The following is a 13359-nucleotide window of genomic DNA, read 5'->3' as shown; positions in this document are numbered from 1 at the left end:
CAATAGCATTGGTTTCTCAAATGACTGCCTCGCCTGGTTCACCAACTACTTCTCAGATAGAGTTCAGTGTGTCAAATCGGAGGGCCTGTTGTCCGGACATCTAGCAGTCTCTATGGGGGTCCCACAGGGTTCAATTCTCGGGCCGACTCTTTTCTCTGTATATATCAATGATGTCACTCTTGCTGCTGGTGATTCTCTGATCCACCTCTATGCAGACGACACCATTCTGTATACATCTGGCCCTTTGGACACAAGCCTCCAAACGAGCTTCAATACCATACAACACTCCTTCCGTGGCTTCCAACTGCTCTTAAATGCTAGTAAAACTAAATGCATGCTCTTCAACCGATCGCTGCCCGCACCGCCCACCCGACTAGCATCACTACTCTGGACGGTTCTGACTTAGAATATGTGGACAACTACAAATACCTAGGTGTCTGGTTAGACTGTAAACTCTCCTTCCAGACTCACATTAAGCATTTCCAATACAAAATTAAATCTAGTCGGCTGTCTATTTCGCAACAACCTCCTTCACTCATGCTGCCAAACATACCCTTGTGAAACTGACTATCCTACCGATCTTTGACTTCGGCGATGTCATTTACAAAATAGCCTCCAACACTCTACTCAGCAAACTGGATGTAATCTATCACAGTGTCACACGTTTTGTCACGGAAACACCATATACTACCCACCACTGCGACCTGTATGCTCTCGTTGGCTGGCCCTCACTACATACTCGTCGCCAAACCCACTGGCTCCAGGTCATCTATAAGTTTTTGCTAGGTAATGCCCCGCCTCAGCTCACTGGTCACCATAGCAACACCCACCCGTAGCACGCGCTCCAGCATGTATATTTCACTGGTCATCCCCAAAGCCAACACTTCTTTTGGCCGCCTTTCCTTCCAGTTCTCTGCTGCCAATGACTAACAAATTGCAAAATCACTGAAGCTGGAGACTTATCTCCCTCACTAACTTTAAGCATCAGCTGTCAGAGCAGCTTACCGATCACTGTACCTGTACACAGCCAATCTGTAAATAGCAGACCCAATTACCTCTCCCCATATTGTTATTTATCTTCTTGCTATTTTGCACCCCAGTATCTCTACTTGCACATCATCATCTGCACATCTATCGCTCCAGTGTTAATGCTAAATTGTAATTATTTTGCCTCTATGGCCTATTTATTGTCTTACCTCCCTACTCTTCTACATTTGCACACACTGTACATAGATTTTTCTATTGTGCTATTGACTGTATGTTTGTTTATATGTAAATCTGTTTTTGTCGCACTGCTTTGCTTTATCTTGGCCAGGTCGCAGTTGTAAATGGGAACTTGTTTTCAACTGGCCTACCTGATTAAATAAAGGTGATATAAAATAAAAAACATTTGGCCCGGCGTCGTCCGGGTTAGGGGAGGGTTTGGCCGGCAGGGATGTTCTTGTCCCATCGCGCACTAGCGACTCCTGTGGTGGGCCGGCTGCAGTGCACGCTGACACGGTCGCCAGGTGTACAGTGTTTCCTCCGACACATTGGTGCGGCTGGATTCCGGGTTAAGTGGGCATTGTGTCAAGAAGCAGTGCGGCTTGGTTGGGTTTCGGAGGACACACGGCTCTCGACCTTCGTCTCTCCCGAGTCCGTACGGGAGTTGCAGCGATGAGACAATTGGATATCACGAAACTGTGGAGAAAAAAAGGGTAAATAATATAAAATAAACGTTCAATCAGTAGAAAAAAATTACAAACCAAGGCCTGAGTCACTTTTTCAGTCACATTCCTGAAGCCCAAGAAACAAACACCTAGATTCCTAGTACATATGGAAATTATGTACTATTACTTTTGAGGGTTACATTGATGACAGGCGCATGGGCCCTCCAGAGCTCGTGGGCACCCCCACCTTTCGGGGGCTGGGAAGGTGTCTGGTATACCAGTGAGGTAATGCTACCCATACACACATCATTCACTTCTTTTTCAGTTACTTTCTTTACTAGAAAAACAAAAACAAAGTTTCACTGCTATGTAGGCTTTTAGTGGATGGTGGTCCAACCATGGTGCTGCTATAGTTCTGTCTGGTCACAGTATCCCTTCATCTTATACTGTAGGAACTTCTTTAACACTCTACTTCATTATCTGAGGAAAGCAACACTGTCTGTTAAGCATCCAACAGTGTAGTAGTTTGGTTGCCAGAGCACAGCATCCAAACACCATCCACATAATACTTTTACAAGGTTGTTTCTGTGTGCTGTACTGTGTGGGCCAGAGGCTCTGGTTTATAGAGTTAGACAATAAGAACAACACACTTTCTCCGTTACTACTCTCACATGATGAATCACTGTCATAGGGTTTAACAGCGGTAAAACCAAGAGTTTAATAATGGTCATATCAGTCTATGGTCCTCCCCCCTAAAGCAAACAGTCTTCATTGTAACCAGGCAACTTGGTTTAGTCTTAAGATCAAAGTGTTTAATGCTGCTGTCACTAACAATAAGGGCCAGCTCGAGCCTTTTGGGGGGGACCAACGTAAGAATTGTTTGGTTGGCTCCCCTCTTGACGGTGGAGAGTTTTTTGTTTTAAAGTTAATTTCCTGCAATTCTACACAATTCTCCAGCCTGCCCTGTACAGAGATTGCACTCGGTTTCCAAACATTCACAATGGTGTGTATTCATAGTTTTCAAGGGAAGCCAGGCTTCCCCCAAAAAAATTTAGTCTCTCTGTGTTTCGTAATTGTCCTTCAATTCACAAGATGCTGAATGTATCTCACCAGAAAACACATCCGAGCGAACGAAACCCGGAGAAGGCGAGTGGGAAAGCTGCCGTTACAGTCGAATACTACTTACCAACGTGCAATCATTGGACAATAAATTAGACGAGGTTCGATCACGAATATCCTACCAACGGGACATCAAAAACTGTAATATCCTATGTTTCACGGAATCGTGACTCAATGATGACATGGATATTCAGCTAGCGGGATATACGCTGCACCGGCAAGATAGAACAGCACAATCCGGTAAGACGAGGGGGGGTGGTCTGTGCATATTTGCAAACAGCTGGTGCACAAAATCTAAGGAAGTCTCTTGATTTTGCTCACCTGGAGTATATTGTGATAAATTGCAGGCCACACTACTTGCCTAGAGAGTTTTCAGCTATACTTTTCATGGCTGTTTATTTACCACCACAGACAGATGCTGGCACTAAGACAGCACTCAGTCAGCTGTATAAGGAAATAAGCAAACAGGAAACCACTCACCCAGAGGCAGCGCTCCTAGTGGCCGGAGACATTAATGCAGGGAAACTTAAATCAGTTCTACCAAATTTCTATCAACATGTTAAATGTGCAACCAAAGGGAAACAAATTCTAGATCACCTGTACACTACACAGAGACGCATACAAAGCTCTCCCTCGCCCTCCATTTGGTAAATCCGACCACAACTCTATCCTCCTAATTCCTGCTTACAAGCAAAAATTAAAGCAGGAAGCACCAGTGACTCGGCCTAGAAAAAAGTGGTCAGATGGAGCAGATGATAAACTACTGGACTGTTTTGCTATCACAGACTGGAACATGTTCCGGTATTCTTCCGATGGCATTGAGGAGTACACCACATCAGTCACTGGCTTTATCAATAAGTGCATCGAGGACGTCGTCCCCACAGTGAATGTACGTACATACCCCAACCAGAAGCCATGGATTACAGGCAACATTCGCACTGAGCTAAAGGGTAGAGCTGCCGCTTTCAAAGTGCGGAACTCTAACCCGGAAGCTTACAAGAAATCCTGCTATGCCCTGCGACGAACCATCAAACAGGCAAAGCATCAATACAGGGCTAAGATTGAATCGTACTACACCGGCTCCGACGCTTGTCTTATGTGGCAGGGCTTGCAAACTATTACAGACTACAAAGGGAAGCATAGCCGCGAGCTGCCCAGTGACACGAGCCTACCAGACGAGCTAAATCACTTCTATGCTCGCTTTGAGGCAAGCAACACAACATGCATGAGAGCATCAGCTGTTCCGGACGACTGTGTGATCATGCTCTCCGTAGCCGACGTGAGTAAGACCTTTAAACAGGTCAACATACACAAGGCTGCGGGGCCAGACGGATAACCAGGACGTGTGCTCCGGGCATGTGCTGACCAACTGGCAGGTGTCTTCACTGACATTTTCAACATGTCCCTGATTGAGTCTGTAATACCAACATGTTGTTTCAAGCAGACCACCATAGTCCCTGTGCCCAAGAACACAAAGGCAACCTGCCTAAATGACTACAGACCCATAGAACTCACGTTCGTAGCCATGAAGTTCTTTGAAAGGTTGGTAATGGCTCACATCAACACCATTATCCCAGAAACCCTAGACCCACTCTAATTTGCATACCGCCCAAACAGATTATTGCATCTCCTTGTGTTGTTGTCCTCTGGTGGCTTTCCTAAATTAGTCATGGATGGAGATTTGGACTTGTAGTTTTACTTAATTCTCCATACTGGCCAATGATTATAACCGCGATTCAGATCCAACCATAAATCCATACATTGTGCCCTTGGCCTGAGAGGATGGAAGTTCAACATGTAGCTTGATGTAGTATGCTAATGTTAACTAGCTGGCCTGGCGTATCGTTGCCCATGAAAGGAAGTTAGGCTAGCGAGCAAGAATTCTAGCCAGGTAGCCTAGGACACCAAAAACTAAAAGTGTGTACTGTATGACAAAATCAAAGAGCATTTAGGCAACATGAAAGAGGAGGATGGCATTGGCGTTTCTATACAAATAGGGTGAGTCGGAAACATTACCTCGCTTGAGCATGCTGTAGGTCATTTAACTGTTTGTTACATGCAATATGTTTTGTGGACTTCACCAGACAGATTTTGCTCTCTGGTTTTGTAATGAAACAAAAGGTGTGGTTGAATTCATTCTGCCACTGTGTCTTCTTATTGTCTCGGCCTTAGGCATATACTGTATATCACGATGCTAAAGCATATGAACTAGCAGGTTATAGAGTAAACAACGCAATTACCACAACACATAGGTTGTAATATGGATTGGCATTCCCTGAGATTTTACCCACACACCCACTGAACATGCATGGCTTGAGAGATGTGGTCACCGGTCGAGTGTGTATAGCTAGCTACCTAGTTTAACTCCTCGATCACATCGTTAGTGTCATTGCGTTTTGGTACACCAGAAGTACATTCATTTCCATTAGAACGCTGCGTTTGCCTTGCAACATTGCGTTGCAGAGGCAGTTGCAGTGCATTATGTGTGGTGGATACCTTGGATATATCGAAGATGGCTTGACAAAAATAGTAGAAGGTGAATGTTGAGCTTTTGTTGCACACATATCCAAATTATGCGGCGTACCATTTTTCACAATATCAACAGTACCGCCACAGCAGCGTAACATTTGATTAACACTTGATTTTTTTATTTAAATTATTGTACTAAATTCTTGCAACCAACAGAATGTTATATATATGGGGGATACAACCATCCCAGCTCTGCAGATTTTGTGCGAATAATCATTAGATAATTTGTTTTGGTACTGTCCATATGTAGCTTGTTTTTGGTCGCAGGTCCAGGAATGGTTGAAGAATTGCAATATTTATCTGGAGCTACCTCTGCAAATAGCACTACTGGGTGATTTGAAAAGTCATAGTCAATTGATCAATAATATAGTAATTATTTTAGCAAAAATGTTTATCTTTCATTTACAATCTGTAGAAACTATGAGAATAGAAAGATTCAGAACTTTAATGAAATATGGCAAATAGAAATAAAAAAAATGGATGGTGTTAAGAGATAGATGGGAGGGGTTGAGTGGAGCTGAAGGGTGGGATTAATAACAAGATAACTAATGTAAAATATACTGTGTCCGTAAAATGTGTATAGGTTCAGAACTTTTGTGAAACAGCACAGTTAAAAAAATATGGCAAAATATAAATCAAACTGGATGGTGTTCAGAGATAGATGGGAGGGGTTGAGTGGAGCTGAAGGGTGGGATTAATAACAAGATAACTAATGTAAAATATACTGTGTACGTAGAAAGTGTATAGGTGCAGAACTTTTGTGAAACAGCACAGTTAAAAAAATATGGCAAAATATAAATCAAACTGGATGGTGTTCAGAGATAGATGGGAGGGGTTGATGGTAGCTGAAGGATGGGATTAATAACAAGATAACTAATGTAAAATATACTGTGTCCGTAAAATGTGTATAGGTTCAGAACTTTTGTGAAACAGCACAGTTAAAAAAATATGGCAAAATATAAATCAAACTGGATGGTGTTCAGAGATAGATGGGAGGGGTTGATGGTAGCTGAAGGATGGGATTAAAAACAAACCAAATATAACTATAACCCTTTGCCTTGATGACAGTTTTGCACGCAATTGGCATTCTCTCAACCAGCTTCACCTGGAATGCTTTTCCAACAGTCTTGAAGGAGTTCCCAAACATGCTGAGGACTTGTTGCCTGCTTTTTCTTCACTCTGCGGTCCAACTCATCCCAAACCATCTCAATTGGGTTGAGGTCGGGTGATTGTGGAGGCCAGGTCATCTAATGCAGCACTCCATCACTCTCTTTCATGGTAAAATATCCCTTACACAGCCTGGAGGTGTGTTGGGTCATTGTCCTGTTGAAAAAAGAATGATAGTCCCATTAAGTGCAAACAAGATAGGATGGCGTATCGCTGCAGAATGATGTCATAGCCATGCTGGTTAAGTGTGCCTTGAATTCTAAATAAATCACAGACAGTGTCACCAGCAAAGCACCCCTACACCATCACACCTCCTCCTCCATGCTTCATGGTGGGAACCACACATGCAGAGATCATCTGTTCACCTACTCTGCGTCTCACAAAGACATGGTAGTTGGAACAAGAAATATCACATTTGGACTCATCAGACCAAAGGACAGATTTCCACCAGTCTAATGTTCATTGCTCGTGTTCTTGGCCCAAGCAAGTCTCTTCTTATTATTGGTGTCCTTTAGCAGTGGTTTATTTGCAGAAATTCAACCATGAAGGCTTGATTCACGCAGTCTCCTCTGAACAGTTGATGTTGAGATGTGTCTGTTGAACACTGTGAAGCATTTATTTGGGCTGCAATTTCTGAGGCTGGTAACTTTAATGTACTTATCCTCTGAAGCAGAGGTAACTCTGGGTCTTCCTTTCCTGTGGCAGTCCTCATGAAAAAAAAAAAAAAAAAAAATTTTTGCTAAAGAGGCATTTGGTATTTTATGAATTTGGAGATTTGAATTATGAAAGCATTTCCCCCCCCATTTTGAATACCTGCCCCCGAATGGTCTGTGCACGGCCCTGCATAGGCTACAACTAGAAATAGTTATGAAATACATAAAATGCAATACTAAACCAAGTGAGTTCAACCACAAGGGAAAGAAGTCTCTCCACAGTACACAGTGGTTTATGGTGATGTGTTGCTGTCCTCTAGTGTCTATATGTGAGAAGACAATGTTGGTATGGAGTCTCGATCCCTTCTCCCTGAATTGTGCACTTGATCACTCTCTCTACTAGAGTTTAAAGCATGGCACTTTCACTTTCATGCTAGGCCCTTTGCCCTATTGGCGAGCTGTGCACACGGCTCTGTTTTTGATATTGCAAGGCTAGGCCTCAAAACTTGTGAGATTGTATAGCACTGCAAGTGACACGTGCACAAAGGGAGAGAAAAAAACTGTTGCGCCGTGATTGGATAAAGCTTAACCCTGGGGACAAATTGCCTGACGACACAAAATGAATTATTCCGCTGCTCTATGTTCGTTAAATACTTAATTTCGAAAAATAAACTTCTACTCTTCGATCATACCGATATTTGTTTTTTTTACGCAAAATGGTACGCAGTATCATCTGGATATGTGTGCAACAAAAGTTCAACATTCACCTTCTGCTAGTAATTCTGTCAAGCCTTCAACACATACAGTAGACACATACGTTCGATAAATCCAACGTATGCACCACACAGAACGCACAACAACAACCTCGGCAAGGCAAATGCAGCGTTCCATTGGAAATGAATGTACTTCTGGTGTCCCAAAATGCAAAATACTGTCAGTATGATCGAGGCGTGTGCGTAGCGTTTGGCCGAAGCAAGGAGTTTTAATAACCAGGCAAAGGGACAAGCGTAATTTAGAAAAAAAATATAAAAAAACAGGAAGCAGATCATACAACAGCAGGGCAGGCTACCCAAAGTGTGCAGTCGGCAGATGTTTCCTAAAGAAAGATTACAAATTGCTAACATTTAGCAATTTCTACTCTTTCTGTAGGAAAGATCTGAAGACTGCACAAGTGTGCCACATATATACGCAGCAGGACTTCCACGCATCCTGCCTTTATAACGTTACATGCTGAACAAATATTGCTGACCATAATCGGATACTTTCTCATTCATAAAATATGATCAAAGTTATGTTGAAGTTGAATAGCCCAATTGAAATGTATCAGGTGCATTCAGTTGACATGCAAAAATAGTTTAATCTGTCTTTCTATGGCATGGCTAGTGTTGAATGCTAAATAATAACATTTATACGTCACATTTTCCTACCTGAGTGGCTGTGCACTGGTGCCCAGTAGCACCTTATTACCGCCAAAGACCTGGGGCAGGTATGGTGATATTAAAATCCTAGATGCTGCGTGAAACGGAACGGCACATTTCGTTCGATATCGTAACAAACGAGTAAAAAACTGTATTGATGCAGACGCAACCGACATGTTGCCCCAACGTCGATGTAAAATAACCAAAATTATAGCAATTGATGCAAGTTCAGGAGTGTATCAATGTACCCAGGCGAGAGCGAAATGTAAGCACCACAAAACATTTACCCCACTTGCAACCCTTAAGTGGATGTCTCCCTCCCTCCCTCGGAATTGCTCAATAGGGCATAAGGGGACCCAGGGTTTATGTGTGTGTGGAGCATGGATTGTGCCAGATAGGTTACGTGATTCATTAAAAACACTAGGCTCCTTAGTTCATGGTTATTTTCTAAAAAAGGTCAAAGTCTAAGTCTAAAATGTAATCCATAAGAAACAAACCTGTAGACGAATTAATATGTTTACAATGTAATTACCATTTTGCATGTTATTTCTTAACCTGGTTATTTCTATTGTTAGGCCTAATCAATGTATTTGTAAATGTGTGTAATGTTGTGCATTACTACATAAACAGATGGTATCCAACAAACCTCACCTGCCTACGGCCCGCTGTCACACCTTGAGAATTCTACTTATGGAACAATATGGGGCTTTATGCCTGTCTTTGTGGAGCAGTTTGGCTCTTGCCCTTCATTTCTATGTTTCCTGTCCAGGGTTGGGTAGGTTACTTTCTAAATGTAACACCAATAATACATTTTTGGTAATTGAGGAGGCTCAAATTGAAGGTCATTAACCAAAAAATAATTTACTAAAGTGATATGATTAATCATTTTGCTCACAATGTAATTTCCCTTCATTTAAATGGAGTAACACCAATGAATCTTTGTATTTAGACATACCAAATGACCAATGGAATCCCTTAAATTCTGACATACTTAAAGGGTCTAAGATTTGGTACTGTAGGTTACTTTCTAAATGGAATCTGGTACTGTTACTAGTTACCGGTCCAAAAGTTGAATCAATAACGCAACTTTAAAATTACCCAAACTCAGTAACGTAATCTGATTACTTTCAGACTCGCTCAGGTTTAACAAACTTAAACGCATGCCTTTTTCAATGCTGAATTGAATGTCAAGAGCTGTTAACAGAAAGATGTCAATTAATTTTTTTCCCTGCAAACATCCTTTCTGAATGTAAAAGTAGTCCAAGATAATCATCTACTTTTTCAAAAGTATCTGTAATCTGATTACAATATTTTAGCTGGTAACATAACAGATTAGTTTGGTTTTTTTGTAATCAGATTACATGCATCTGATTGCATGTAGGCCTAATTAGTTACTCCCCAACCCTGTTCCTGTCTCCACTTCAGTAATAGGATCATAGATCTTGGCTTGTTCCCCCACACTGACCTCAGCCCCATGGTCTCACAATACTCTTAACCAGCTACCGCCCATATAATCGACTTACTGTAGGCCTATATCAATGAATCCCATCACAAAGCACTTACTTGACTTTACTTAATCATAGACTTGCTAAACTCACTCATGCAACCTTGATTTCAGTTTAAATAACAATTAATCCTCAAGTCAATTTATACAGTATGACTGCGCATTAGCGTTATACTTTGGATAGAATTTGGCCATAGGCACAGATCTAGAATCAGTTTACCCTCACATAATCCCACATTTAACTATTAGGTGGAAATTGCTAAACTGACCAGAGGTCAGTGTCTAGGGGTAGCTTTATACCTACTGAGGTAAATCAGAAGACTGAGTGAGTGGATGGGGGGAGGAGAGGACGGATTAATCAAAGATCAGGGACAGATTAGAGAGGGATCGTAATCCCATTTGCCACACCCCATGTCCCAATACTATAAAAAGACTAGACAATTACCAGGGACTGCAGCTGAGATGTCTAAAAATTACAGATACACCTCATGTCTTTGTCATTATACTTAGACTAGAGTATACAATATTATAGTCAGATGTCTTATACATGCAACAATGCATAGCTTTCATCATCATGGAAGTATAATGCAGAGATTTCATTATAGATGTAGGCTACTGTATATTGACACACTGAGCTACAATCCAATAGTGAGGCCACTGCACTAAGAACATTCAGTGGATTGTTGTGGCGTCCACAAGATTTGAATGGAATCAGATTCTCCCAGACATAATAACCTCACTGAGTCAATGAGAAGAGTCTGGCTCATGGCCGTAGGGTTAGATGTTTATCTAAACTCAGAACAGCTTTACGATTAGTGAAAAGAGGCTCATAAGTAAGGATTTCACTGTAAAGTATACACCTGTTGTATACGGCGCATGTGACAAATACAATTTGATTTGATTAATAAGAAGAGCGCAAACAAAAAAGAGCAAAAAAAGCAGAAAAGCAAGAGAGATCATGAGCCAGTGAGAGAGAGGCAGAGGGAGAGGCAGAGTGAGAAAGAGAGAGCAAGAACTCAATTTCTTGTCATCTCTTTGACAAATTACCAACCACAATAGACAGCTACAGTAGCTCTCCCCTGCAGTGCCTACCTGCAGTGTAGGATGACATTGCCATAAATTCCCACTAGATGGCGATAGTGCAGTTGGTATTGGGAGTTAGTGATGTCAAAGTAGCCTAGTGATGCCAAGCTACAAACTGAGATAATGAATGAGTCAGAAACAGACTGAGTCACATAATACGGCTGTGGTAATGGAGTGTAAAGTAACCACATCAGTAGTTAGGTAAGACTCATCGATACAGAATGGGGACAGTTACGATGTGGTGGGAGTGTGAGGGACCGTCAGTAAACAGAGACTGACTAATAATGAGAATGTGTAGACTATATGTGAAAAAAGGTCCAGTTGCCAGGACAACAAAGACAAATTCAATCTAGACACAGTTGCCCTAGAGTACACAAAGAATTAAACCTACCTTGGCCTAAACCTCAACACCACAGGTAACTTCCACAAGGCTGTGAACGATCTAAGAGACAAGGCAAGAAGGGCTTTCTTTGCCATCAAAAGGAACATACTGTAAAACTCGACATCCCAATTAGGATCTGGCTAAAATATAACTTATTGCTCTCTATGGTTGTGAGGTCTGGAGTCCATTCACCAACCAAGAATTCACAAAATGGGACAAACACCCAATAGAGACTCTGCATGCAGAATTCTGCAAAAATATCCTTCATGTACAACTCAAAACCCCAAACAATGCATGCAGAGCAGAATTAGGACTATACCCGCTAATGATCAAAATCCAGAAGAGCTGTTAAATTCTACAACTATCCAAAAGGAAGCAATGGCCACACAAAGCCCTCAACTACAGAGAAATTAACCTAAAGAGTCCCCTAAGCCAGCTGGTTCTGGGGCTCTGTTCACTAACAGACCCCACAGAGCCCCATGACAGCAACACAATTAGACCCAACCAAATTATGAGAAAACAAAAATATAACTTTTTGACACACAAAAAAAACAAGCAAACCAGAATACAATCTGCCCCAAAATAGAGAATACACAGTAGCAGAATACCTGACCACTGTGACAGACCCAAAATTAAGAAAATCCCTGGCCATGTATAGACAGTGAGCATAACCTTGCTATTGAGAGAGGCCACCATAGGCAGACCTGGCTCTGCCCACTAAATCAGGTGGAAACTGAGCTGCCCTTCCTTATCTCCTGCCAAAGGCATGACCATATTAGAGACACATACAGTGAATTCTGAAAGTATTCAGACCCCTTGATTTTTTCTACATTTTGTTACGTTACAGCCTTATTCTAAAATTGATTAAATTAGTTTTTCCCGGCACAATCTACACACAATACCCCACAATGACAAAGCAAAAAAAATGTTTTTAAATTTTTGCATATTTATAAAAAAATGAATATCAGATTTACATACAGTTGTGGCCAAATGTTTTGAGAATGACACAATTATTAATTTTCACAAAGTCTGCTGCCTCAGTTGATGGCAATTTGCATATACTCCAGAAGATTATGAAGAGTGATCAGATGAATTGTAATTAATTGCAAAGTCCCTCTTTGCCATGCAAATGAACTGAATCACCACAAAACATTTCCACTGCATTTCAGCCCTTCCACAAAAGGACCAGCTGACATCATGTCAGTGATTATCTCGTTAACACAGGTGTGAGTGTTGACGAGGACAAGGCTGGAGATCACTCTGTCATGCTGATTGAGTTCGAATAACAGACTGGAAGCTTCAAAAGGAGGGTGGTGCTTGGAATCATTGTTCTTCCTCTGTCAACCATGGTTACCTGCAAGGAAACACATGCCGTCATCATTGCTTTGCACAAAAAGGGCTTCACAGGCAAGGATATTGCTGCCAGTAAGATTGCACCTAAAACAACCATTTATCGGATCATCAAGAACTTCAAGGAGAGAGGTTCAATTGTTGTGAAGAAGGCTTCAGGGCGCTCAAGAAAGTCCAGCAAGCGTCAGGACCGTCTCCTAAAGTTGATTCATCTGCGGGATCGGGGCATCACCAGTACAGAGCTTGCTCAGGAATGGCAGCAGGCAGGTGTGAGTGCATCTGCACGCACAGTGAGGCGAAGACTTTTGGAGGATGGCCTGGTGTCAAGAAGGGCAGCAAAGAAGCCACTTCTCTCCAGGAAAATCATCAGGGACAGCCTGATATTCTTCAAAAGGTGCAGGGATTGGACTGCTGAGGACTGGGGTAAAGTAATTTTCTCTGATGAATCCCCTTTCCGATTGTTTGGGGCATCCGGAAAAAAGCTTGTCCCGGGGAAGACAAGGTG

General features: G+C 42.0%; 1 protein-coding gene across 2 annotated transcripts in view; it reads right to left on the bottom strand.

The window, feature by feature from the left end:
- Positions 1-8873, bottom strand: part of LOC139538760 (adrenodoxin-like) — a 32279-nt gene extending 23406 nt beyond the window's left edge. Inside the window, exon 1 of one of the 2 annotated variants that reach the window (XM_071341165.1) lies at positions 8545-8873. In XM_071341165.1, the coding sequence (XP_071197266.1) occupies positions 8545-8711 (167 nt within the window). In that variant the 5' untranslated portion in view covers positions 8712-8873. The remainder of the gene's footprint in view (positions 1-8544) is intronic. The other variant, XM_071341163.1, reaches the window with a different exon arrangement.
- Between the last annotated feature and the right edge of the window lie 4486 nt (positions 8874-13359).

Source organism: Salvelinus alpinus, chromosome 14 (genome assembly GCF_045679555.1).
Source record: "Salvelinus alpinus chromosome 14, SLU_Salpinus.1, whole genome shotgun sequence".
NCBI classification, from domain to species: domain Eukaryota; kingdom Metazoa; phylum Chordata; class Actinopteri; order Salmoniformes; family Salmonidae; genus Salvelinus; species Salvelinus alpinus.
This window is presented reverse-complemented; position numbering and strand designations above follow the sequence as displayed.